Source organism: Eptesicus fuscus, chromosome 9, assembly GCF_027574615.1.
Source record: "Eptesicus fuscus isolate TK198812 chromosome 9, DD_ASM_mEF_20220401, whole genome shotgun sequence".
Classification (NCBI taxonomy): Eukaryota; Metazoa; Chordata; class Mammalia; order Chiroptera; family Vespertilionidae; genus Eptesicus; species Eptesicus fuscus.
In genome coordinates, this window is record NC_072481.1 from 44,916,583 (window position 1) to 44,942,897 (window position 26,315).

A 26,315-nucleotide genomic window follows, 5' to 3' on the forward strand; every position below is an offset into this window, starting at 1 on the left:
GGAAAACCTCACAAAATGAAAAGATTGGTTTGGATTAGTGAGGCATGCGAAATAGAACCTTTCTAAAACCATGGCATTTGCGTTATTTCAAACCCAGACAAGGACCTAGCAGCTAACTGGAGTATGTCCACATGGAGGATGGCTACATCTGCCTTACTGGACAGAGGGGGCAGCGTGAAAGATCCCTGAGTGTGTGTTCTGTGCTGGGCACTGTACAGGACCCTATGGCCCACTATCTAGTTTAATCCTTCCTGCAGTCCTGTGAGACAGCTTTATTGTCCCCATCTTACAGAAAGTAGCTTTCTCATGGTCACAGAATTATCAATGACAGAAGTTAGTATTTTAATCTAGGTGTCTATTTCCATGAAATATTGTACTGTGCCCTAATTGACACATGCTAATTTGCTGTTACCACGGTAATGTTACACAAAGACAAGCTGCTGGTCTGGTATTAAATAGTTCATCCCTCAGCCATGGTGAGAATAGGAGAGGAGCTGAGTCCATCAGTGGAGATACTACACCAAGCATGTCAAACTCAAAGGTTAACACAGGCCAAACAAACGAGGCATGAGGCCCGCGGGCTGTGCGTTTGACATGCCTGTACTGCAGGGTCAAGACTGATGGTCATGTCTCTCTCTAACACTGCTGCTGACTCTGGAATCGATGGAGGTCAAGTTGAGATGTGCTCAAATTTTTTTAGTTAAACTTCAGACTTTCTCTCATGGGGTGGGTAGGGGGGGCTTATTAAACATTATTTTTGTGAGAGGAATTACTAATACTAAACTTTTCACATAAAATAACCTTTTACAAATGTGGCTCAAGAGAATATTTTTCAGGGGGAGATTATTTATATTTCAAAATACTTGATCTGTTTTTATTATCATTTTATCTGAGAAGCTGAACATGCTGTTATCTAGAGCAATAGATCTTGAGGCTGAGAACAACATTCCTCCAAATCATCACAGTCCCTTAATGAGCTTGTGAATTGAAATGATCTTTGCTGTACCCCACGAACCGAGTGGTAATTACTGTCCAGGGACACATGGGGACAATTTCACTGTTAGCAGTGCCAAGATTCTATTCATTTGTCATCAGCCCTAAATTATATTCAATCAGCGATTGAATTATATTCAAACTCAGGTTAGAAAAACCAAGTGACATACTACAACTAACTTTCTATAAAATTAGTACTGCAAAATGAAGCCTGTAATGCTGGCAATGTAACTGTGAGCAGCAGTTAGATGGAGCTATGAAAATATTGAATGTAAATGTTGTCATGATCTGTCTTAATCCCACCACTTCGCCACCCTTAGCTTTCGCGCCTGAAATGCCCCAAATTCCCCGAAGTGTGCTCATTGGAGTGCTTGATAAACCTTTTTCTTTTTTAAAAATATTTTTATTGATTTCAAAGAGGAAGGGAGAGGGAGAGGGACAGGGAGAGGGAGAGGGACAGGGAGAGGGAGAGGGAGAGGGAGAGGGAGAGGGAGAGGGAGAGGGAGAGGGAGAGGGAGAGGGAGAGGGAGAGGGAGAGGGAGAGGGAGAGAGAAAGGGAAAGGGAGAGGAGGGAGGGAGGGAGGGAGGGAGGGAGGGAGGGAGGGAGGGAGGGAGGGAGGGAGGAGGAGAGAGGGAGGGAGGGAGGGAGAGGGATAGAGAGAGAGAGAGAGAGAGAGAGAGAGAGAGAAACATCAATGATGAGAGAAAATCATTGATCCACTGCCTCCTGCATGCCTCACACTGGCGATGGAGCCAGCAACTTGGGCATGTGCCCTGACCAGGAATCGAACCTTGACCTCCTGGTTCATAGGTCAACACTCAATCACTGAATCACACTGGCTGGGCTGATGGGCCTTTTTCTAAGGCAAACCACAGTGGCCAGTGCTACTGCAAACAAGGGGCTATTATTATTCAAAGCGCCGCGTGGGTGGTATCAGGATGGGGCCAGGGTGGAACTTAGGTGGGAGTCATTCTCTGAGGGCCCTGCAGGGTAGACACTCAGCTCTTCCTGTGAGCTCACCTGCGTAAATGCTCTTCCCAGGACAAGCGGCTGAAGCAGAAGCACTGCCTTTTCCTGGGGTGTTGTGTTAAGCAGTTTTCTTCTTTGGGTAAAATTTTCTTTTTGGTTTCGTATTTGGAATTTTATGTGCTTTATGTCATACTTCAGGTACCCTTAAAAGAATCTATGCTTCCTTTCCCCCCTCCCCCTCCAGGGGGCAGGAGGCAACGGGGGCCCTATGAAATAGGGAGGGCATGTATGGTCTGTGTACTTTCTTTCCCACTGGCTTCCTTTCCCACGTGGACAGGGAAAGAGGCAAGCCAAGGAGGTATGTGCAAACCAAACAACGCTTTGTCTCAGCCGTGCGTGGCAGATTGATCGAAGACTCGGGAGACAAGCTACCAGCGGGCCCCTGCAAGGTCTCCGCGGGTAAACATCCTGTCCTTGGCCAAGCTCACTGACGGCGGCGTGTGGCTCCCACAGCCATGTGGCAGACAGTCCCCCTCAGCAAATAAGGAAATGTGGAAAGTGTGCTTATCTAGGTGAAAAGGTGAAGCAAGGGAGAGGTGAGGTGAAAAGCAACTGGGGTTTGTTTCACAGACCTGAGGACTAGGCAGCATGGGCTGTTGGGAGTTGTGTGGGTGGCAGAGTCAGACAGACCTGGATTTGAATTCCCAGTTCTTCCACTTAATAAAGTTCACCTTGTATTCCAACTCAGATGCATTCTTAGTGGCTGCCTAGAGGACTGTGTTGAAAAGACGCTTAGGCAGATCCCAGGTTTACTAGACAAGAAGGGCCATGATTAATGAGTGATGTCTGTACCAGATTGAAGGAAGAGGAACTTACGGCATGGGCACCATATCTCTAATGGCCTGGGCTCTGGGCACTCTGAGGTCCTGCGCAGCACTGAAGTTCCATCATATAGTGTGTGTGTGTGTGTGTGTGTGTGTGTGTGTGTGTGTAGAAGTCACCTAAGGGGAGATTAGTGCAATCCTAGGAAAATGTACTATGGTGTTTTTGAAATTTATCTCTTAAGTTCAGTGAACCACAGATGGCTCTCAGTATTCAAATGCTATTTTTGGTCTTGACTGAGGGCTTCAATATAGAGACATGAGTTTCTCTAGGAATACAAATGCTATAAATTCACAAACACGAATGAAATCAGCAGCAAAAGCAACATTGGTCTTCCTTATTTTTCGTGGGAGGACTGTTGAATATATCCGTCTAAGACTGGCCTTCTAACAAGACACAGGAGAGCTTATGTTTGATAATGGCGGATCATTTTTGCAGGCTTGGTTTTTCGTTAATGAAATATTTGCATTTTAATTTTTAAGCCTGTGTTTCAAAGACAACAACCTGCCGATCTGGCCTACAGATCGTTCATCTGGACAGCCTCTCCAAGGCAGGCGCCTCTGCCTGGCAGGGGGCGCGGCCGTTCTGTTTAATAAGCTACGGAATGGCAGCGGTCGCTCTCAGAAGGCAGGGCCTTTGGAAATCTCCTGTAATGCTTCTAACAGCCCATAAGTTACTGAGGTTAATGTTGCCCTCATCTCTCTCCCCTCCCTTCTTTTTCTTTTCAGAAACAGAGTTGTCAGTCACTGCTGAGTTAGTGCCTACCTCATCATGGAACATTTCAAGTGAACTCGACAAAGGTACACAGTGGGGACGCACTGGGGGAGGGGGAGGAAGGGAGGCGTGAAACTCCATTTCGAACCCTGGCACAGCTACTTTGAAATCAACTGCTTTTTAGATCACTAGAAAGAGGTGGGGGCCAAAATAAATTCCCTGCTTACTTTGTGATCATTTCACATTTAATGACTTGGAATTCTATTTTTTCTGGAGGGTTTTTTTTTCTTCTCTCTCTCTTTCTCTTGCCTTTCCCTTCTTCCCTAAAATGTTCCACATGGTGAAAACGCTTCAAGATGTGAAATAGGGTTGTTGCTGACCTTCCTGACACTGCCTCTAGTGGATCTTATTTAGGGGATTTGATTCCGCCTGAGCCAGGATTGCTCAGAGCTGTTTGCTGGGTGACCTTTTACAGTGAGTATTTGATACGCTTGCAGGGTTCAGGACAGAGTATGTGAAGTGTTTGTAATTGCCTGCGCATACAGATGGCAGCTTCCTCTGTGCACGCGGGGAGCAGGTTGCTACTATAAGGTTGTTGTAGTATTAATGAAGCCTGGCCATATGCTAAGTACTGGCTACTCTGTAGAGAGCCTATATCCTGGAATGATAAATCAGGACACATTTAAAGCCCCTGCAATGGCCTCATATTACCTTTCCAGCCTTATTTCTCCTAGGTCCCCTCTATGCCCCTTTACGCATTTCCAGCCAAATTTGTATTTCTGTCTATATAGCCTGTGCTTTTCTGCCCCTCTGCTTTTGTCTAAGTCATTCTTCCCATCTGACTGGCCCCTCCTTCCTTGCCAATACCCACTCTCTCCCTTCTACAAGGCAGCAAATTACTTCTCCTTCAAGTCTGAGCATAAAGTCTCCATGAGCCATAGTCTTACCTAATCCCTCTGCAGGAAGTGGCCTATCCTTTGGAACTCCCATAGCCCATTTCCATGGTTTTCTCTTTGCATTTCTGTTATATCATGGTGACTTACATACCTAGACACCTCACCCTTAAACCTGGAAATTCATTGTAGGTAAGATATCTATCTTGTTCTTTTTATTATTTTTTTTTTTTTATTTTTTGTCTTTGTCCCGATCACAAGATCTCAGACAGACTGCCGTTCATAGGAAATCCTCAATAAATATGTGCAGAATGATGGGCCACACCATATCTGGGGACATAGATGGATGGGCCACATCCACATATATATTTGCCAATACATTCAACAGACTTACTGAGTTTCTAATTTAGTTCAGGCATAATTCAAGGTTTTGGGATTATAATGATAAAAGGAACTCAAAAGTCATTGTCAAAAACTGCCTTTGATCAACCCTAGCCAGTTAGTGTCGGCCTGCAGACCAGAGACTCCCAGGTTCTATCCCGGTCAAGGACACACACCTTGGTTGCAGGTTCCTCCCTGGCTGGGGCCCTGGTCAGGGCTCGTTTAGGAGGCAGCCAATCAATGTGTTTCTCTCACATCAATGTTTCTCTTTGTCTTTCCCTCTCTCTTCTACTCTCCCTAAAAATCAGTGGAACAATATCCTTGGGTGAGGATTAACCAAAAAATAAATAAAAAATTGCCTTTGATGATCAGCTCTCTATTATCTGTTCATATATTCACTGGGGGTTGTATTGTCTCTCTCAAGTGAGAGAACTGTACAACATAGTCATAGGCAAAATTATTTTGCTGGTTATACTTCTTAGGAATTTTAGGGTGGCAGGATGAGGTGAGATATCTTTTCACCTTAAATCAAAGGACATTTAGAGTAATTTTTATTCAATTTGATCTGGAAATTCTTTTTCTAATTAAGGCTTGAAACAGGGACTGTATGTTATTCTTCTCCACCTCCAGCACCAAGCACAGTGCCCAGGAGGCAGAAGAGTTTCAACAAACATTTATGAACTGTTTTTAATGGAGAAGAAGACATGAAGCCCACTAAACGTTAGCTCTGTGCCTACTCTGTGCCTACTCAGGTGCTCCAAAAATGTGAACTTAATTGGCCAGCTCCTTTAGGCACCAACAAGAAAAATGACATTATTGCCCCTACATGCTATTAATCGGGTTCCACGTGTGGCTCTGAAAGGACATCAGTGTGTGCTGAAAGGCAGCAGAGCCCTGTGAAGCTCCTAGCCTGCCAGCCTTCATAGTTCTGCTAGACCAGCATGTAATTAGCGGTGATTGCCTTTCAAGAGAGAAGTAGTGTCAGTAGTAATGAACCTACCGGCCAAAGGACTGAACTCAGGCAGGCCTCAAACTTTTTGTATGTTCAGCATGATCTTCCAGAGAGCATGGATGGCTTTCCAGGGATTCTTGGTATCTTCTTTGTCTAGAAGATCATTATTGCTTGGTCTTTCATTCCCACTTCAAAGAAAAGATGATTAATTAATTCATTCATTGATCAAATCTTGATTGCTGCCTACTCTGTTCTGGGCACTGTCTGAAGACTTAGTTTGGAAAGATGAATCAGACAAAGGTCTCTGTCCTCCATAAGGGAAAGATTGATATCTACATGCTTAATCAAAACCTTCTGGTCAATTTGATAGACTAGGTTGTCAAGGGACATATCAGCCAATTACAGAGAGATCCTGGTGAAAATATACAATGGGAAAAAAATCCATTGCCAGACTTATCTGCAAAAAGTAGAAATCCCAGGTGCTAGAAACGAAGAGCAAGCTCAGTAATGGAGCAACGATTAGTGAGAAGGAATTAAACAAAAGGTCCTATGAAAATATGGGCAGTATGTAGGGTTCTTAGGGGCTGGAGTTTCAGTAAGTATCCAGTGGGGATGAGCGTTGAGGCCATAGCCAACAACCGCCTGTGTAGCTAGCTGTCAGTGAGGAATGACAGGGCTGAGCATGAAATAAGGAAGATTCTGCTGAGGTTTCTGGTATGGAAGTCTGTCAGCCACCCTGGGACATGGGGATCACCCATGAGAAATCCAAACCAAACCTATGCTAAACATGTGTATGGGTTCAGGGTTCTTATTGTGTAGTGCACAAGCCACAAGCCAATAAGATAATGTAAAAACTTGGTCTGGAATTAATTGAACTGTGAGATACTGAAAAGCAGGTCATAAAAGTGTCTCAACATCTCAGTGCATGTGGATCTCCCACCAAAATCAAAATTAAAAAATCAAAACAACAACAGCAAACTCCTGCTGATATTAAGTTTACTTTTATATGTTATAGTACATGCAAGACAGGAAAAATGCACCCTAGCCATTTGGTTCAGTGGATAGAGCATCTGAAACTGAAGGGTCCTGGGTTCAATTCCAGTTGAGGGCATGTACCTCAGTGGCATGCTCGATAACCTGTCCTGGTCAGGGTGCATGCAGGAGGCAATCAATGTGTCTCTCTCACATCCATGTTTCCCTCTCTCTGTCTCTCCCAGTTCCTTCCACTCTCTCCAAAAATAAATGGAAAAATATCCTTGGGTGAGGATTAACAGGAGAGAGAGAGAGAGAGAGAGAGAGAGAGAGAGAGAGAGAGAGAGAGAGAGAGAGAGAGAGAGAGAGAGTATGCCACCATAAGTGAGAGCCAGCAGATCAAACACGTGGAGAAGTTCATATCTTAGAAACTAAAGACAACAGACAAATTTGAGAGCATAAATGTTAGAAAATGTTTCGTGATGAAAGAGGGAATAGAAACCATAGGGCAAGTACAGGATAATATGACAAAAAAAAAGTAGACATTTTAAAAGAACTAAATAGAAATTCTAGAATTTAAAAAGTTATAGAAATGAAAAATTCATCAAATGGGTTAAACAGTGGATGCATTCAACTAAAGAGAGAAATGGTGAACTGGAAGATATATTTGAAATACAGTGGTGGTTAAGAGAATGGATTCTGGAGCCAAGGTAACTAAGTTTGCATCCTGACTCTACTACTGGAATGCTGTGTGACTTTGGGCAAGCCAACCAACCTATCTGTGCTTTGGTCTTCTCATTTGTCAAATGAGCTAATGAAAGTAACTACCTCATATGGTTGCTGTGAAAATTGATCTGGCTAGCAAATCTGATAAACTAATTGGAGAATAAGAAGTAGCAGCTGTTTATGGTTAATGTGGTTATTACTTTGGGCTTGATAATAAAATAAAAAAATCATAGGTACTTTGGCAGTCTCGCAAGGAAAGTATATTTTAGGCTTGGAACAGGAATTGCAGGTCCTGTTAAATCAGCCCATGCCAGCAGCTGCCCACAATGGCCTTACACACAAGTGTTCACCCACATAAGCGCCATACTTCTTCGCATGGTAAACAAGATTTTTCCATGGTCTTACCCCTGTCGAGTCCTCTCTCCTCACCCCTACACTCCATACTTTGTACTCCGTTTGTTTCAACAACCTGCCTCTTAATTTCCTAAAGATATGTTTAGGGATATGTCTTTGTTGGTGCAGTTTCTTCTGACTGGATATCTTTAGCCCCGTTTTACACTTGGCTAACTCCTTCTTTACTTAGGCATCACCATAAACATTCGCTCACCCCCTTTTCCCCATAGAGCTCCTAAGAAGCACAGTGCTGAGTAAGACAGGCTGTATTCCCGCTTTGTTGGACTTTACATTCTAGAGGAGAGAAAGACAATTAATAAAATATTTCATCAACCCCATTGACCATGCTGCCAACAGTGCCCCTAAATATTTCATATGTGGGTTCTATACCTCTTTATATCTATCTTGATTAGAGTCTTTACCATGCTGTATTGAAATGCTCTATTTCGTGCCTGTCTCTTTAAAATCAGGGGCTCTCTAATCTATGGACATGCTCATATTGCACAATGTCAGTGTGTAGTAGAAAATCTGGTGTTAAATTGTATAGGTTCAAACACCATCTGTGCCAGTTCATAGCTACTATGTGTGAATACCTACTAGGTGTGATGTCCTTGCTAAGCATGTTACACACATCATGTGAATTCACACCACCCTTTGCAGTAGAACAGGTAGGTGACGGAGGCTCATGTGAGTTAAAGGACTTGGCTGTGGGGCACAGCTGGTGAGTGGTAGTGCCAAGACTCCCACCAAGGCCTCCGGCCAAATGCAGCATGGCAGCTGATGACTATCTCCCTTGCCTTTCTATCCCCTGCTCCTGCGGTGCAATTTCTCTCTCTTGGGGGAGCAGTCAAAATAAAATCCAACACGTGATATTCTTGAATGCCGTTCTCTTCACTTGGCCACTCTGTTCCACCCATCAATCCCACCCTGGCTCCCCAGCCTCACTCAGGCCCTGGTTTTCTGTTAACCCAGTGCAGTCAGTGGTACTAAACAGTTACCTTTCCAACAGGAAATGAAATTGAAAGGAGACAAGACCACCGGGGAAGAGCTGATGAAAGCTACTATTGAAGGGGCAAGGGGGCAATGTCTGAAACAAATGCTTCAGAACCAAGGGCCTCCTAAAGTACATGGATCCACAGGGGCCCAACCTCAGCTTCCCCAGGGGGTTTGGGGTGGGGTGTGATGAGGGCCTCTTATCCCCTTCTTCCATTTTCAGTCACATGAGGTCTCAGAGGTTCTCTACAGAAAGCCAAATGTTTCTTTTGGAGAAAGGACTGGAAACTGTAGCCCTAGGTAGCAGAAAGGGAGGGAGCCTACTACTTTAAAAAAATACCGAGGCCTGCTTCCAACTGCAACTAGTTCTCTGTGCTGACAGACTAGATTTGGGGGTAGTTTTGCCCTGGCTTGCTTTTTTATGTTTATTTTTAATTTTTATTTTTAATATATTTTTATTGATTTCAGAGAGGAAGGGAGAGGGAGAGAGAGAGATAGAAATATCAATAATGAGAGAGAATCATTGATTGGCTGCCTCCTGCATGCCCTCGACTGGGGATCGAGCCAGCACAACAGTGACCCCCCTGGTTCAGAGGCCGACACTCAACCACTGAGCCACGCTGGCCAGGCCTGGCTTGCTTTTTTAAATGGAGAGGAGGTTTGTATGTAGTAGGGAAATGCACAGCATAGTCCTCATGAACATGCGTTCTGGAGTTAGTATGACTCTGAGCTTCCTTTTGCTCACTTGTGGGTGGAGGTATTGGTATCTATCACCTAAGATGGTTTTCCTGGCCAAGAAACACATCTATGGATTGCCACAGGACAGCTGTCTGCATGGTCACAATAGACAAATACATGCTGGCCTCAGCACCTTAATGCACCTCTTCCCTGAGAACTTTACCGTCAAGGGGCTGGGACCAGGTTCTACAGTTCAGGAGTGGTAGCTTCCTCTTGTTCCCCTCCTTTTCTATTTGATTTTCCATGGCACATAAAGAGTCTATTTAAATGGTATTGGCTGGCTGATAGCTTGGAGCTTAGTTCACAGCTAGTTCGAATGGGGTAGCTGAGTCCTTTCCTCGTGCAATTTATTATGTGTATTTGGAGCATGTAGTGGGTGAAGGGGCAAGATAGGGGTGGACTGGGACAGGAACCAAGGTACTTGGTAAGCTAAAGGACAGTCCTTCTGGGATTGGAGTCTCTGGCAGCTCATCCATCCTTTGTTTCATTTTCAAAACTGGTAGCTGGTTGCAGGAACTTCTGGTGAAATTGCTGGGGGAGCCATGTGGTGTTTAATACAGCCCAATTTCAGCAGGTTTTGGCCTTAGCCATATCCTCCTAATGTTGATAGCATCACTTTCATTAAAGGACTGACGTCCTGCCACTGTCAACAACAGAAGCACTTGGAACCTCTATAACCTCCTATGGAAAAGGGGGGAAGTGACATTGGCTCTAAAGGGTTGTCACAAGGGCCAGATAAAGTGTGACGTGCCCTCACAGTTTCTAGCACAGGTAGCTGCTCACTGCAGATGTTCTGTTATTCCCAAGGGTAAGGTAGCATGATCTGGGGTAGAGCACTTAAGAAAGAGCTTATATTCAGACCCAACTCAACTCCATGGCCATTATGAAGCTCCAAGGCTTCAGACACTAGTTACCTGAGGTTGCCGAGCACCTACAAGTGTTCAGTTCACAATGAGATTAGTGTAAGTGTACAGCCACAACTGGATCCCAAAGGCTTAGTATGAAGAAAGGACTTAAAATAACTTATAATAATTTTTTACTGGTTACATGTTGAAATGATAATGTTTCACATATTGGACTATGTGAAATCTATTATTAACTTTAATTTTGCCTGATTCTTTTAAATGTGGCTAATAAACATGTTACCATCACACATATCACTGGTATTATACCAGTATTTCTATTCCAAGCTGCTACTCTAATGAAACAACAGCTGGAACCTCAGGTAAATCTCCGAACTTGCGTTTCTTCCTTGTAGCATAAGAAGTTCTCTTATCTTTCCCAACTTTAAAATTCTAGGAACTACATTTTATAAAAAGAAATTTTTCTAAAACTGATTTGCGTGTGTGTGTGTGTGTGTGTGTGTGTGTGTGTGTGTGTAATGCTTAAAAATATATAAAGTACTTTATGTGTAACGGATTATCATTACTGATTATAATCTGATGTTTAACTCTCTGTGAAAGGCAGTATTGCATTCTCTGGGGAGAAAAATGTTGTAGGTTAAGGTCTAAAGCACAGAGGGATTTTACTTTGATAGAGAGGACCTAGGACAGCAATGGAACCACAGGGCAAGTCCGGAAGTCTTAGGCCTAATGATCCAGCATTGTCTACATCTCCTAAAGTTCACCTTGCACTGTTCTCCCCAGCAGGCTGTGCCCAGCCACACTAGCTTCCTTGAAGCCCCTCCAGCAAGCCAGGCTCATTCCCGACTAAAAGGCATATTGATATACTATTCTCTCTACCCAGAATCCTCTTCTCTTGCTTTCTCCTCCTTCAGGTCTGGGCGCAATTGTCATCTCCTCAGATAAGACTTTCCTGATCACCCAAAGTTAGTTTCGTGTTCCTTTATAGCAATAAAAAAAAAATGTGATCTAAACCTGGAAACAGTGAGAACACTGTCTTGATAGGAAAGCAGGGGAGGTTCTGGCCAGCTTGCTATGGCTGCTTTCTCTCCAGAACTAACAAGCTCTTGGTCCCTTTGCCTGGAATCCAGCATAGAAGCACATGGCATGGAAATCAGTTCCCCTTCAATCAAGCTGCTCTCTCCAGGACTCTTTACTTGACCAGTCTTTGCACTTTAGGGAAAGGAACCTACAAGGTGAGGGCTATGGGATTCTGTCAAAAAGAGCAGGAAAACCATCCTTTATAGTCAATCTTGATTCTTCCAAGCCTGCTCAGAGGGGAGGAGTTTGCCTCTGGCACACAAAGGGGCGGAGAGAGCCAGCCTCACCACTCAGGGGTCTTTGCAGCCAGTTATTTCGGCTCCAGCTCCAGCTCTTGGCCCCAGCCCCTCACACCAGCCCTCTGTCCCCTCCCCTGTGTGCCTGTCAGTGGGGCATTCAGCTTCCAGGCAGAGGCGCCGGCGGGTTCTGCAAATGGTTCCCTTGGCTGTGTGGGAAGCACGAGTGGTAGGTGCTTTAAAGAAGGATGTAAACATACCTGTTTGAAAACAGACCGTTACCCTGGAACAAAGGATTTTCACATCTTCCTTGGCGAGGCCCAGGTAATGGCCGTCTGAGGTAGGGGTCAGACCTTCATTTGCTCTGGCCTGTTTTCTGGAGGCTTACATGCCCACAACTCCATTATAACTCTCCTGAGCTTGCCACAGGAAGTTAGTCCACAAACAGGACAAGTCCCTTGTTTGGGATAAGGACCCACAATAGGAGGAAGGCAGCGAGGCCTTCGGCAGGCAGTGAGCTCTGCAACCCATTACAGACATCATTAGGAGGCGGTGGAGTGTGGGGAAACTGCTCTTAGACAAGGTTGGAAATTTTTGCATTCCTGTGCCAGGCAAGATTTCCTGTAGGGCCATGAGAAGCTCACTAATCATCTCTTTAGTTCCAAGCGATATTACTTCAGGGCAGATCCTGTCAAGGCCCCATGCTTAAATATCTCTTTGCCTGGGTTTACTCCATCAAATGCTTCATTTGCTTTAACAAATTCTCCAAGCTTTAGCTGGGCCAGCCGCTTAGGAAGTTCAACTCCCCGCATGCCTCAGAGGGCTCTAGCTCTGCCCCCAATTGCTGCAACTAAGAGTAACTCATTTTCTGTAAATGGTCCTATTGGACGTTCATCAGACCTGACCAACTCCAGCCTTTGGAATATGCTTGTGTAGAATTCACGTTGACTTGCAAGGCTTTTCTATCCATGGCCTTTATTCATCTTTTGAACTCAGATAGCTATGTTTTCCTGGAGATTCTTCCCAGGTCTCTAATTTCAGTTTTTTCCCAAACACTTATATTCACTCATTCATTCAACAGGTATTTATTGAGTGCCAACGGTGTGCCAGGCGTTATACTAAAGATACAGTGGTGAAAAAACACTCTCTTCTTATGAAGCTCACTTTTTTGGTGGAGTAGCACATCCCTGTGGAAGGAAGTACTCTTATAGCTAATAGTTCCTAGATGTTTGTTCTGTCCCAGGTGCTGTACTGGACACTTTACTCACAGTATTATCCTATTTAATGTGCCATAAAATCATGGGTGGGAGGTCCTGTTGTGTCCATTTTATAGACAGGAAAACAAGCTTAGAGAGGTAAAGTAACTCAATTGCTAAATGGCAGAGCCAGGATTCAAGTTCAGGTTTTCTGACTACACAATCCATATTCTCAATAACTCTACTTCTAAAATAGCAATCCATGTTTATAGGGAGGAAAGAAAGAATGAGGTTGTAATCTGTTGAGCTTATAGAATATCTTCTCTGTAAGATGGATATTCTTAATGCCCTTCTGTGATTTTTAAAAATTTTTGTTTTTTCTATAACTTCCATACTTTTAAAAATAACTATCCTAAACTATTTTTTTAAATCCTCACCTGAGAATATGTTCATTGATTTTAGACAGAGAGGAAGGGAAGGAGGGAGGGAAGGAGGAAGGAAGGAAGGAGGGAGGGAGAAAGGGAGGGAAGGAAATAGAAAGAAAGAGAGGAAGAAAGAAAGAGAAAGAGGAAGAGGAAGGGAAAGAGGAAGAGGAAGAGGAAGAGGAAGAGGAAGAGAAAGAGGAAGAGAAACAAACATCAATCGACCACCTCCTGCACATGCCCTGACTAAGGATTGAACCCACAACCTAAGTACATGCCCTGACTGGGGATTGAACCTGCAATCTAGATATGTGCCCTGACAGGGAATTGGACCTACAACCTTCCACTGTTTGAGATGACCCTCCAACCAACTAAGCCACTCAGCCAGGGCTAGGAAACTGTAAATAGTGCAGCCACACTGAAGACATGCGCTCATAGAAAGCCTTTCTGTTGGTGATAAGCATCTCTCTGCTAACGATTGTTAGTGGGAACAGGCTGATCATGACCATCTAATCAAACTTTGGGCCCAGATAACAGGTAAATCCTGGGCAGACCTTGAGATGCTGCTCTTAAAATTAATGCCACTTTGGTGCTAACAGAAGCATCCTGTAGCGAGTTGAAGTTACCCCCTGAAGCCCATCCCTCCAGTGCTATGTCTACCTGCTAGGCAGTTTCTTCTCAGTCCTCAGCAGCCCTCATCCTGCCAAGTGATTCTTTTAGGATATGGGGCTTCTATTAGGATATGGGGCTCAGCTACTCTGCTCTTTTGAGAAGAGGTGGGCCTAGAGGGTCTCCTGTATCTCTAAGCTGAATGACCTTTAGAGGTCATACAATCCAACTTTCTAGCTTATATGTGACTGCTTCCAAAAGCTTCCTAAGTGGTTCTACATTAATGCTTTCTTTCTAATTTGCACACTTCTACATTAACACTTTCTTTCGTGTCATTGCACAAGGCTAACCTATGTTTTGTCTTTGAGAAATCGTAAGCTTAGGTTGTTTTTTCTTATGGTGAGCCAACTGGTCTTCATTCTCATTCCTTCTGCTATGTCTGCTTCTCAGAAAGTGGAGGAAGGCTGTTCCTTGGACTTCGTCGTCAGGTTGGTCCCAGTTTCTGCTCTAGTGCTCAGTAGCTGTATGGCCTTGGGTAAATTCCTTAACCTCTTTGAGTCCCACTTTGATCATTTATAAAATGGGAATTCAAGAATTCCTATTATTACACATTCTGACTTTGAGAAGGACAAAGTTAAATGCTGGAGCAAAAGGACATGGACTCTACCTTCCTTAGCATTGTGTGTGGTCATTTCAGACTTGAAGATGACTTGAGGTTTTCTTTATCAGGTAATCCTAAGCTTCTAAGGCGTGTTATGTAGTGTTTGAAGCAGTGTCTTATAGCCTTATTTTTGACTAATAAAGAAAGCCCAAATTCATCTGTAGATAAATTTGTAAGTACAGTGAAAAGAAGAGTCAAAATCAATGTCCTATTAATTTAAGCAATCTGTTATGAAACTTATTAGTGTCCTCATTAATTCCAGTGTGGCTTTGAACTTTGGGATAAAATAACAAATTGTCTTTGGGGGCCTTTTCTGTTCTTAAGTAGAAGACCTAGTTCATGGACACCTAGACCTCATGTTGTTCTTTTAAGAATTAGGGGAGATCATGCATGGCTGTGGTAGTATATTGTCATTATATTATTGTCCAAAGATTCTCCTTTTTCTATGGCTAAACATTTACCATTATTTTCATTATTTCTCCTCCTCACTCATTTTCAAGATTCTTTCCCCATAAATGGTGGCCTCCTAGAGTGAAAACACAGTTCCCCAGGTAGGCCTGGACTATGTAGAATGCAGCAGGCCCATCCCCTTCATTTTGCACTTTTATTTCTGCAACCAAAATTCTCAGCTTCTGGGTAGCATCATCTTCTTATTGACTTATGATAAGCTTGTAGTTGACTGAATCTCTTGGGAGGTTCTCACAATGTTTGCCATTTACCTGCATCCCTCCTTTCTCATACTTTTATAATCAGTATTTTATGTCTCAGTACTCACTATTCCCATCATACCTATTCTTATATATTTCACCATGTTTGATTTAGCATACCAGTATTATTTGATGCCATCATTTAGCATATACAGAACCTGCTAAAATTGTGTTTTATATTAATTAGGCCCTCATCTAAAACATTGATGCAACTGTTGGCTGGAGAAGGATACAGACAGAGCCCCTATCATGATTACATCTTGTCTTGTTGGCAGTGTGGAGAACTGCCTCTCTTATAAATGTATATAGTTTAGAGAATGTTTTTAAGAGTCTACAGACCTATTTTAGTATCTTTCTGGTTCTCTGAACTTTTTCAAGTCAACATTTCTATTTTGTCTTAGTAATTTATTGAATAAGCATTTGTAGGTGCCAGGTACAGAAACAAATTACATGTGTCTGTCTTCAAGATGCTCATAGTCTAGTGGGAGGAACACACTATCAGACTAAAAAGAAGTGGGTGCATAATTGAAAGAGTGTATCTCCAAATATAGTCTGATTGGGAGTTTGGGCTTCCACATATGAATTTTGGGAGGATATAATTCTATAGCATCCACCTTAAAACATTTTATACATTTTCTTTTCTACTTTCCAATTGATTTATAGAGAGAGAGGAAAGGAGAGGGAGAGAAAGTGAGAAACATTGATGTGAGAGTGGATCATCAATTGGCTGCCTCCTGCACTCCCCTTACTGGGATCAAGCTCAAAATCCAGGCATGTGCACTGACCGGGAATCAAACCAGGAACCTCCTGATGCATGGGACGACACCCACCCAATCAACTGAGCCACACTGGCCAGGGCACATTTCATACATTTTCACTTTGCTTTTGTCTATGCTGTTTCCCCAGCATAAGTATTTAACCCTTCAAAATCCTTCCAGTTCTTGAATATCCAGCTCAAATGTCACCTCCCATGAAGCCTTCTCTGATTTTCCAATCAAACTTAATGACTCTTTCTCCTACACCAATGGTTCTCAACCTTCCTAATGCCGTGACCCTTTACTACAGCTCCTCATGTTGTGGTGACCCCCAACCATAAAATTATTTTTGTTGCTATTTCATAACTGTAATTTTGCTACTGTTATGAATCGTAATGTAAATATGCAGGATGTCTTAGGTGACCCCTGTGAAAGGGTCGTTCGAACTTCAAAGGGGTCACGACCCACAGGTTGAGAACCACTGTCCTACACAGTGATAATACTTTAATTGTATTTTGATTTAGCCCCAGTTTTGCCCAGACTGTGTTGTACATTTAGGCTCCTCGAAAGCAGGGATCCTGCCTTAATATGCTCCCAATTTGTCTGCCTCCAATTTCTATTGGTACTCCCTAAAGGTATGACGTGTGTTATTCATTAGTTCTAAGGAATGGTGGAGGCAATTTGGTAGGTTTAAGCTGGAGAAGAAAAGGCTATAGAAAGTCTCATGACTGTGCCCAAGTATTGGAAGCAATGCCTTATAAAAGAAAGAAAAAATGGTTCCATGAGACATTTGAATTGAGGTCACCAGGTAAAAGTTACAAAGAAGCAGATTTCAGCCCAATATATGAAAGACCTTTTTAATTAACAAAACTAAAAGGGGCCCAGCCAGTGTGACTCTGTGGTTGAATGTCGACACAGGAATTAAGGGGTGGCTGGTTCAATTCATAGTTAGGGCACATGCCAGGGTTGTGGGCCCAATCCTCAGTAGGGAGCATGCAGGAGGCAGCTGATCGATGATATTCCTCTTTCATAGATGTTCCTATCTCTTTATCCCTCTCCCTTCCTCTCTCTCCAAAAATCAACAAATATATATATATTTTTTAAAACCAAAAGGGGAAGAAACTAACATTCACCAATAACCAAGAGCTGAACACTGCTGCTGTACACACATTATTTCTACTCCCACATAGTCTTATAACATAGTTTCCTCTTTTATAGATGAAGAAACCAAAATTCCAAAAGGCCAAAGACCTAGTGTAATTTCACATAGTCTATCTCCCTCGCCTGTTCCTTCATGAGGACGCAATCTCCCTCTCCAGACTGCCTGACCTTTCTCAGGAATTCTATACCAGGAATGTGCTAGGGTGTTGGTGTAGCTAATACTTTAATTTTTTTTCTGTCTCTAAAATCCTATGACTCAGAAATTTCCAGTCTCTGACATCAGTTTAATGGAAATAGACCTATCTTCTGTCATCCTTTTTGTGGAAAAAATCTATAATAATAAAAGCATAATATGCTAATTAGACCTGACGAAGCCAGGGCTGCAAGGGAAGCTTGGGTCCCGTGCCAGAGGGAAGCCGGTGCCAGCAGCCGGGGGAAGGAAGGCCTACTCTTGCACGAATTTCATGCATCAGGCCTCTAGTATGTCATAAAACTCTTAATTAAGAGTACTACAAATTATCATTACAGTATTTCATGTATTATTGGTCTCATTAGTTCATATTTATAAAACTGTTTGGAGGACACAGTTTTGGAAATACCCATACTCATAAAATTGACTTTATCCTAGCCAATAGGGGCTTTAGTTTTCAAACAAGAGCTACTCTATCTGGGGGGAAAAGTGATAATATGCCTAACTTGTCACCTGACTCTAGAAGTCAGATGGATGAGGTACTCAGCCCTGCTGTCCTGATTGCAATCCATGCTGAAAGTGGGCCCTGCAGACTGAGACGCAGCACCCCGAGGGCCAGCTCCTGGGGCAGGCAGCCAGTGTTCTGAAGCAGCTGCCATTTTTCTTCGGTAATTCATGTGTGAAAGTGTCTCCGCTGTAAGAATGTGGGTCATCTTGTTCTTTTTCCCAGAGCCAGGCTCTTATCAGACCAGAAGCGTCTCCTCATATAAAATGCATCCAAGTTGCGAAGTTCCTGGATGATAAGGGTAGTTGCTCATTCCAAATACATAACTCTTTTCATCTATGACATCTTATATTTGGCTTCACTGTTTTCTGTACTCAACAGGGCCTTAGAATCCTGGAGATGGTGTACATGCTGGTGTAACGTAGAGATAATGAAAAATGATTGAGTAGTTCTATCTTAGCAATTCATAATGTTTCTTTAATTCAGTATCTCTCTTTCCAGTTGTGAAGTCATTGCCTTGAATTTAAGCAAAGCCTCTGTTCCTGGGTATGTATGTGTGTTTTAAATAACATTTTGGCATGTGCTATGAAACTCCTCTGCACTCTGCCCCCCCTCCCGCCCCCCGCCCCTCCCTCCAGTCAGAGGAGAGATGAATCACCAAATGACCTGCCAGGAGTATCTAAAACCCGTTTAGTTTAGTTTGTTTGTTTGTTTGTTTGTTTGTTTTTCCAGTTTTTTATTCACCCTACTTTATTTTCCCAGAAAATATATCATAGGTATCCTCTTCTTCTTCCATTTCTAGTGTACAAAATGTGTTGTTCTTGGGTAGAAATGGAAATAGAGAGAGGAAGAGAATGAAATCTGTATCTTGCAAAGTAGAAATGCCATCAAAACATGACTATGACATTGATACTGCTGTGGGATCATTTAACACAGTTAGCCTCAAGTTTAACTGACATGACTCAGAGAGGAGAAGGATTCACTCAATATCAAATAGTGCTTTCGTGGTAGAGATATAACCAGACCCCATTCCCTGGTCCTCATTGCATAGCCTTAAAATATCACAGCTTCTGAGAAGTCTTCCACATTTGCAATCAAGGCCAGACTGAGGCATCAGCCCCCTCAGGGCTTGGAGGATGCTATCAGGGCAGTGTGTCTGGTCCTTACTCACAGTCCTGTTACAGACCTCAAGGATCTGGAACCCAAGGAATGAAATCCTCAAATAATTATCTGCCATTGTTTTCTGTACTCAGGTTCTAAAGACAAAGATAGAAAAGGTGAGAAAATAAGGGATTCATTGAAAAAGCAATATCCTATATGAGTCCTCTTATATGAAGTATCTCAAATGGTCAAATTGATAGAGATGAAGTAGAATGGTGGCTGGAGGGGGCTGGGATGAAGGAATAATGGGGAGTTGTTGTTTGATGGGTACTGTATCTTAGTTTGGGAAGATGAAAAAAGTTCTGTGGACCAATGATGGTGATGGTTGCCCATTGTGAATGTACTTAATGCCACTGAAATGTACACTTAAAAATAGTTAAAATGGTAAATTTTATGTTATGTATAGTTTACCATAATAAAAAAGCACTATCTTTGGTACAATCTGGAATTTCCATACCCTTGTGTGTATGCATCCCTAGAAAGAGGCTATGGTGCTCTAAAGAATAGTAGAAACAAATTTATACTATCTTGTATTTGCCTTACATTTTTTTTTTGTTTTTAAAGAAATTTTACATTCATGATTGTGTTGGATAGTTACCAAAACTGTCATGAGAAGGGCATGACAGGCATCCCTGTCCTTACTGTACAGATGAGTAAACCGGGGCTCCACATGACACAGCTGATAGATTAGAGTTGTTACTAGAACCCAGGGCTTCTGATTTGTGTTCTTGGAGCCAAGCAAGATCCACTTTTGTAAAAAGTTTTAGATTGATACTTAACATATTATTCTTACTAACCCTGGAAAGTAAATGAATATATTTTATTTTATTATTTTTTAATCCTCATCCGAAGATATGTTTCCACTGATTTTAAAGAGAGAGGAAGGGAGAGGAAAAGAGAATGAGAAAGAGAGAGGGAATCGGTTTCTGGTTGCCTTCCGTACACACTCTGACCAGGGAGTGAACGCGAAATCCAGGCATGTGGCCTGACTGGTAATGGAACCTGTGACTTCTTGGTACACAGTTCGATGCTCTAACCAACTGAGCAATACCAGCCAGGGCTAGACTAATATATTTTAGAAGAATTTTCCATAACTTTGAGCACTGAAGTGGTTTGGAGGAGGTTTTTACCATGAAAATAAATTAACTTAGCCACCCTATTGTCTAAATTCTGATTACCTAAGATTTTATTGTACAGTAATAATACTGACAAATACTTATATAGGAGTTGGCTATGTACCAGGTACTATTCTAAGTGCCTTGACTATACTAACTTATTTACAAAAGTGCATTATTTATAATTTATTGAGACTAGTATGTACTAAACAGTCTTTGAAGGGCTTTAGATACTTTATCTCATTTAATCAACCTAACAGTCTGACTCAGCAGGTATTACTAGAGCTTCTAGATGTTAAATAATTTGCTGGAAGATGCCTGATTAGAAGTGACATAGCCAAGACTCAGATCCAGGTTTGCCTACCTCTTTACTTCTACTCACACAGATTGCATAGTGTGTGTCTTTCTAATCACTGTCATCTCCAAATATTAATTATGTCATTCAGCGGCCGGGGCAGTGTCCACGTGTGGCTGCTGGTTGGCTCATAGCTTACTTCTTGAGGGACTTCTAAGTTTCCCTCTGAAATTCTGGCTGGAAATTTGATGCAGTTGCTGAAAGCGGAAGAAATACAGCTTTCATGTTCATGCGCAATTTGCTTTTTCATTTTCTTTTATTATCCTGAGACTTACTGTAAATCACACTTTCCCATCAGTCCTGGGGGTTCTGATTATGTTCATGCGGTCCAGCTAAGAGCAAGGGCAGTAAATTACTGCCACTTTGTTTGAAAATTTTTTTAGCCACAGTACATTAGCTGCTTTTGTTTGCTTTTCCACTGGTGGTGTGCACGTTTTTATTTCAGAATTGGTGTTTCTTGAATGTCTCATTTGTGAATAATGCAGCTTGCAAAATGGAATGATTGGAACAAAAATATGCAAGAGGATGTCCTGTTGGCATATGTAAGATTTTAAAGCATTTACAGCCAAAATGAGTTCTCAAGTTCTCTTTCACACACACACATGCACACACACACACACACACACACACACACACACACTCATTTGCTGCATTTTCCTGTTCTCTCTGTTCTACTCCAGTTCCCAAAAAGCAATTATAAGGTTATGAACAATACAGCAACTGATATCAGGTAACTACCAAGACATACCTTCTTCTAGGCTTCTCTAGGTATTTTTGTTTATTTGAAAGATTGATAGATCAGAGGGTCAGGGGTCGTGTTTTATTGTAAGTTTCTGTTCCAAATTTCTGGACATTTTCAGTACAAAAAAAAAAAAAGAATAAAAGTAAAAGGAAAGAAAAGGAAAAAGAAAGGAAATCTTTTAAAAGGCAAAATGGGGCTAATAAGAACCAGATCCTAAAGTGATTGTCAAAATGTCAAAAATAACTGCTTTTCCTTTATTCAATAGCATTCATCTTGAGGCACCGACGTTTCTGTAGAATCTCCTAATAGCTTGCCTTGATTCTCTTGCTGGGCCATCCATAAATAGAGTGGCTTCTAAAGCGATACCCAAATCCTCAATAGCTTTCAGTAATTGGTGTTGGAGTTCAGTGGAGACATTCGTTTATAGTCTTCAAATCTCATCTTCTAATAAAGTGGCCAGGAAGGAGGCAGCCTAGCATGCCCTGGCAACCAGAGATTGAGGTGCCCTCACCAGCCAGCATTGTCATAACCTTCACAGGGTTATCATAAAGGCTTTAGAAAACAATGATAATTATGCGGAACCTAAATGAGTGTGAAAATTCACTTTTATTCTGAAATTTGTTAGTTTCTACAGTGTCTTTGGAAAGGATTTTAGTGCACATGAAGACGGAGCTTAAGTTAGAGAATTCTCATCATTATCAATAATCTATGCAGTGGTTATTTCATTTTCTTGGACTTTGTGATAGACAACTTTCAGGGAGGCTGCCTACGTTACAAAACCCCTGGTGTCTAATAATCGCGGCCGTGTTATTATTTGGAGCCCTGCCACTCTGAGGAGAGCTGATTGGACCTGGGGTAGATACCTGATTCTCATTGGATCAGTCAGAATGTCTGTCCTGGGAATTTGGAGTTGGGACTCAGAGACAGCCAGTCAGTGTGTGTGAGTTGCTGGTAGTGCCATGAGATCAACATGGGGGCTGTAGAATGATCACCCTCTGCTGTGAATGCAGAGAACTTGGGAAATTTGGTTTGCAGAGAGTGCAGAGAAAGGAGATTTAAGCAGATTCATAGCAAGAATCTAGAGATTGGGGGTGGAGGGAGAATCTGGACCTGGTTCCCAGCAGCTTTCCAGTCTCGGTTCCTGTTCTTCTGAAGGCCTGGCCCAACTCCTTGCCAGGCTGCATGAGAAAACCCTTGCATCCTGTGTTAAATTCCCCACTCACCTCGCCCATCCCTCCTCACCTTCTTACACAGCTTGAGTTAGCTTCTGTAAGCTTTTACATGCCATCAGAGTCTTAGGCTGATTACAGAGATGGCTGCGTAAACAAATACATGGATGTTCATAGTTACTCTTCAGTGCCCGGGGAGGTTTGGGTTGGGAATGAACCTCAGAGATCTCTTAGTCCTGTCCTCTCATCAGACAGATGAGGAAATGCAGACTATAGATGTGAAGTGATTACCTAGGGTCACACAGCCAGTCCTCAGGGCAGCCAGTGCTTTTTCTAGGCTGGCTCCCTATAGTGACTGCTATCCATCCATTCACCCAACCAATCAATACATAGAGAACAAGTTCCTGCTACATGACAGGTCTTAAATATGTGCTTTCCGTGTATTGCTAGGTAACAAACCACTCTAAACTCAGTGGCTTCAACCAGTCACTTATTATCTCTCCAGGTTCTGGGAGTTAACTAGACTCCACTAGATGGTTCTTGCTCAGGGTCTTTCATGTGGCTACAGTCAGATGTCTTGTTTCTTAATATTTTTATTGATTTTTAGAGAGAGAGATGAAGGGATGGGGAGAGAAAAAGAGAAACATCGATGTGAGAGTAGAATATTGGGACCAAGCCCACAACCTGGTCATGTGCTCTGACCAGGAATGGAACCAGCAACCTTTCGGTGAATGAGATGATGCCCAACCAACTAAGCCATAATGGCCAGGGCCTGTGCTTTCTATTTTTTTTTTTTTTAACAAACTGTGTGATAGGATCAAAGATCTTTATGCTTATTTTCACTTCATTCCATGGGATTCCCTAGCTGAAGGCCACTTGGCTAGCCCATCATCAGAGCAAGTTCATCCAGGAATCTCCCAGAGTATGCTCCCATCATACAGTCTCTGTGTCTCTCTTGTGACACTCTTTTCTACTATCTGTGATAATGCATTCGTATCCTTGTCTCCTTTGGGAGCCCTTTATAATCAGGGACCATGTCTGAATCATTTTTACTTCCTACCACAGAATCTACCACAAGGTGCGTCTTCAGTAAATGTATGCTCTTCTAAAGAATGTATTTCACTCCCTAGAATCTCAAATGGGAATTGTGATCTCGTGTGTCTGCTTTTCCCTGGATTCCTGAGGTCAGACCTAATTGGGGATGAAGAAATAGGGATACAAGCTCGGAACCCCAGCAAACCCTCCTCCCCATCACAGCTCCTCCCAGCCCTATCCTCCCTGCCCTGCTGGGTCAGCTCACATTTCCTGAAGCCCAGCTCTAGTTCAGCTCTTCCAATGTCTGCACAGGTGTATTTTCTTACTATTCTCCTGTTTTCCACTCCTCTTTATTCCTCCCCTCCCCAAAATGCCTGTGCATTCCAGCAAGAGGACAGGAAATCTGGGCTTTCTCTCCCTCTCCACTCTGCTCTGGGTCTTGCCCAGTCTGCCTGATAAAAGGCAGAGGACTGCCCGCCCGCCCCCCGGCCCCCACCACGGCTGTGTACTAACCCTGGCCTGCCCATTTTGATCTCTCTTCCAAACTCCTTCAACACTCAACCTCTTGACCACACACTTAGCTTTGACTCTCACTCTGACTTGTACTTTCAAATTAGATTCTGGAATATTTCCTCCTTTCTTCAAGATCTTAAGGGGCTCCTGAAGGACAGAGACCATATTTCCTCCTTTGCAAAAATCCCATGGATTTGCTAAGTGTCACGTCCTTTGCAAATCCTTCTCTGTTGCCCCAGGTTTAGAAGCGGGTTACATGTCCTCTGTCACCCTGAATATACCGAGCTCATAATGATTGTTTCTTTACATGTTTCATTCCATAGCCAGGATGTAAGACCTTTGAGCACAGGCTCGTAAACCCATTTGCTCTTTTATTCGTTAAATATTTTACACATCTCTCCACAGCAAACCTGTACTAGGTTTAAGGTGCTATAACAATGAAAAAGGCCTGGTCACAGTCTTGTGTGTTTGATTGTTGCCTCTTGCTGCTAAGAAAATAGTATCCACTTCAGTTGTCATCTCCAAATTATTCAATACTTTTTTGTGTTCTTGAAAAACCAGTAGTGTTTTTAGACACAAAAAAAGTCTAATTTTTATGGAATTTGGTTCAAAAATTGAGGACAGAACCACTCCATTCATAACAGAATATCCAGGTGACAAGGATTTCTCCCATGCATTGTCCCGCTACCAGGAGATCTGAGGTGTGGCCAAGTCAGCAAATTCTTTCAAATTTCAAAACACAAATCTTGCACAGTGAATGGAGATGAGAGGAAAGACTGGTGTGTGTGCCCTTGCATGTTCCCTGAAGTTTATATTCTGGGAAAAGCTGAACTGGAATGTTGGGCTCAGTGGAATTGAGTTGGAATGCTGATTGGCGCACAAAGGGATTTGTTCCCCGCTCAATCAAGATGTGACTTTAGAAAACTGAGATGGTGGAACTGTGTGGTCCCTATAGGCATAGACATTCCTTGGCCAGAATGGCAAACTTGTCTTTTGAAAGCCACTGGGCTCCATTTAGAGCATCAAACACTCGAGAATTTATTATGACTGGACAAAAGCCGCTTCCTCACGGAGTCAGGCCAGGATAGTGAAAATACACAGTGACTTCTTTGAAGGCCCAGAGTGTAGCTTGGTTCTTCCTCGCACCGGGCTCCCCAGCAGGCCTGAAAGCACAACTGTTACCTTTGCATGAGGCAGAAGCATCCACAAGCTTCCCTAGTGAGCATCACGCATCATGCTGATGCTGAGGCGTCTGCTATCCACAGTATTGAAATCACAGCGATGACTTATGATGTGTTCTGTTTGCATTGGCCCACAGCCCAAACCAGAAATGTATCTCAGGCTTGGCCTTCTAGATATTATCTCCAGTCATTTAAAAGTTCATTATGCAAACCCACTCATCCTGTCCCGCTATAGTTAAGGTCTGTCAGCATTTTACAAAGGCTTATAACTCAACCATAAAGGGGGAGAATGCAGTTTTCAGGTTGCAGTGTGGCATGCAGGGCCTCAGCCCAAGAGTCAAAAGCGTCGCTTTTTTTGTTGTTTTTAAGTTAGAACCTTACGGAGTTATAGTGAAGCAAAGTACTAGCTTGTGCTTTTTCTGGTCTTATTTGGTTTGATTTTCCAGGGTTGGGAAGTGACTCATTCAAAGATAGCTATACCCTCTATCAAGAATTTACTTATGGATTTACTTATCAGATTAGTATTCAGCCGAAAATGGTGGCTTTGTGAAAAAAAAAAATTATAAAGTTAGGATGGATGAAGATCAAGGGAGTTTAGAAATAAGTTTGGAAATATTTCTCTAAGATGCGGGGACCAATTTTCATGCCAATCTGTGTCCTTTTGAATTTTATTTTCAAGAATTGTATTATGTCAAAATCAAGTTATTATCCTGAACATATTTCTGCTCATATTTCTAAATATGTAATTCCCTCTTAAACATGGAGGGTATGTTCCAATATGTGGATGCTGGAAACTGCCGATAGTACTGGACTATACACTGAGTGATCTCTGAATGCATAATAATCTAGCCACTCAGTGTATATCCTATATAATAAAAGGCTAATATGCAAATTGTCCCCTTGACCAGGAGTTCGACCAGCAGGCAGGCTGGCCAACCGCCCATGTCCCCTCCTCCTGGCCAGGCTGGCTGGACCCCATCCATGCATGAATTCATGCACTGAGCCTCTAATATATATATTGAGTGGCCAGATTATTATGCGTTCAGAGATCA

The 26,315-nt window shown here is 42.7% G+C and overlaps 1 protein-coding gene across 2 annotated transcripts in view; it reads left to right on the forward strand.

Moving 5' to 3' along the window:
* Nucleotides 1–26,315, forward strand: part of ROR1 (receptor tyrosine kinase like orphan receptor 1) — a 386,540-nt gene that overhangs the window by 214,908 nt on the left and 145,317 nt on the right. Inside the window, exon 2 of one of the 2 annotated variants that reach the window (XM_054720853.1) lies at nucleotides 3,574–3,645. In XM_054720853.1, the coding sequence (XP_054576828.1) occupies nucleotides 3,574–3,645 (72 nt within the window). Of the gene's footprint in view, nucleotides 1–3,449; nucleotides 3,646–26,315 lie in introns of those variants that run through there. The other variant, XM_028142355.2, reaches the window with a different exon arrangement.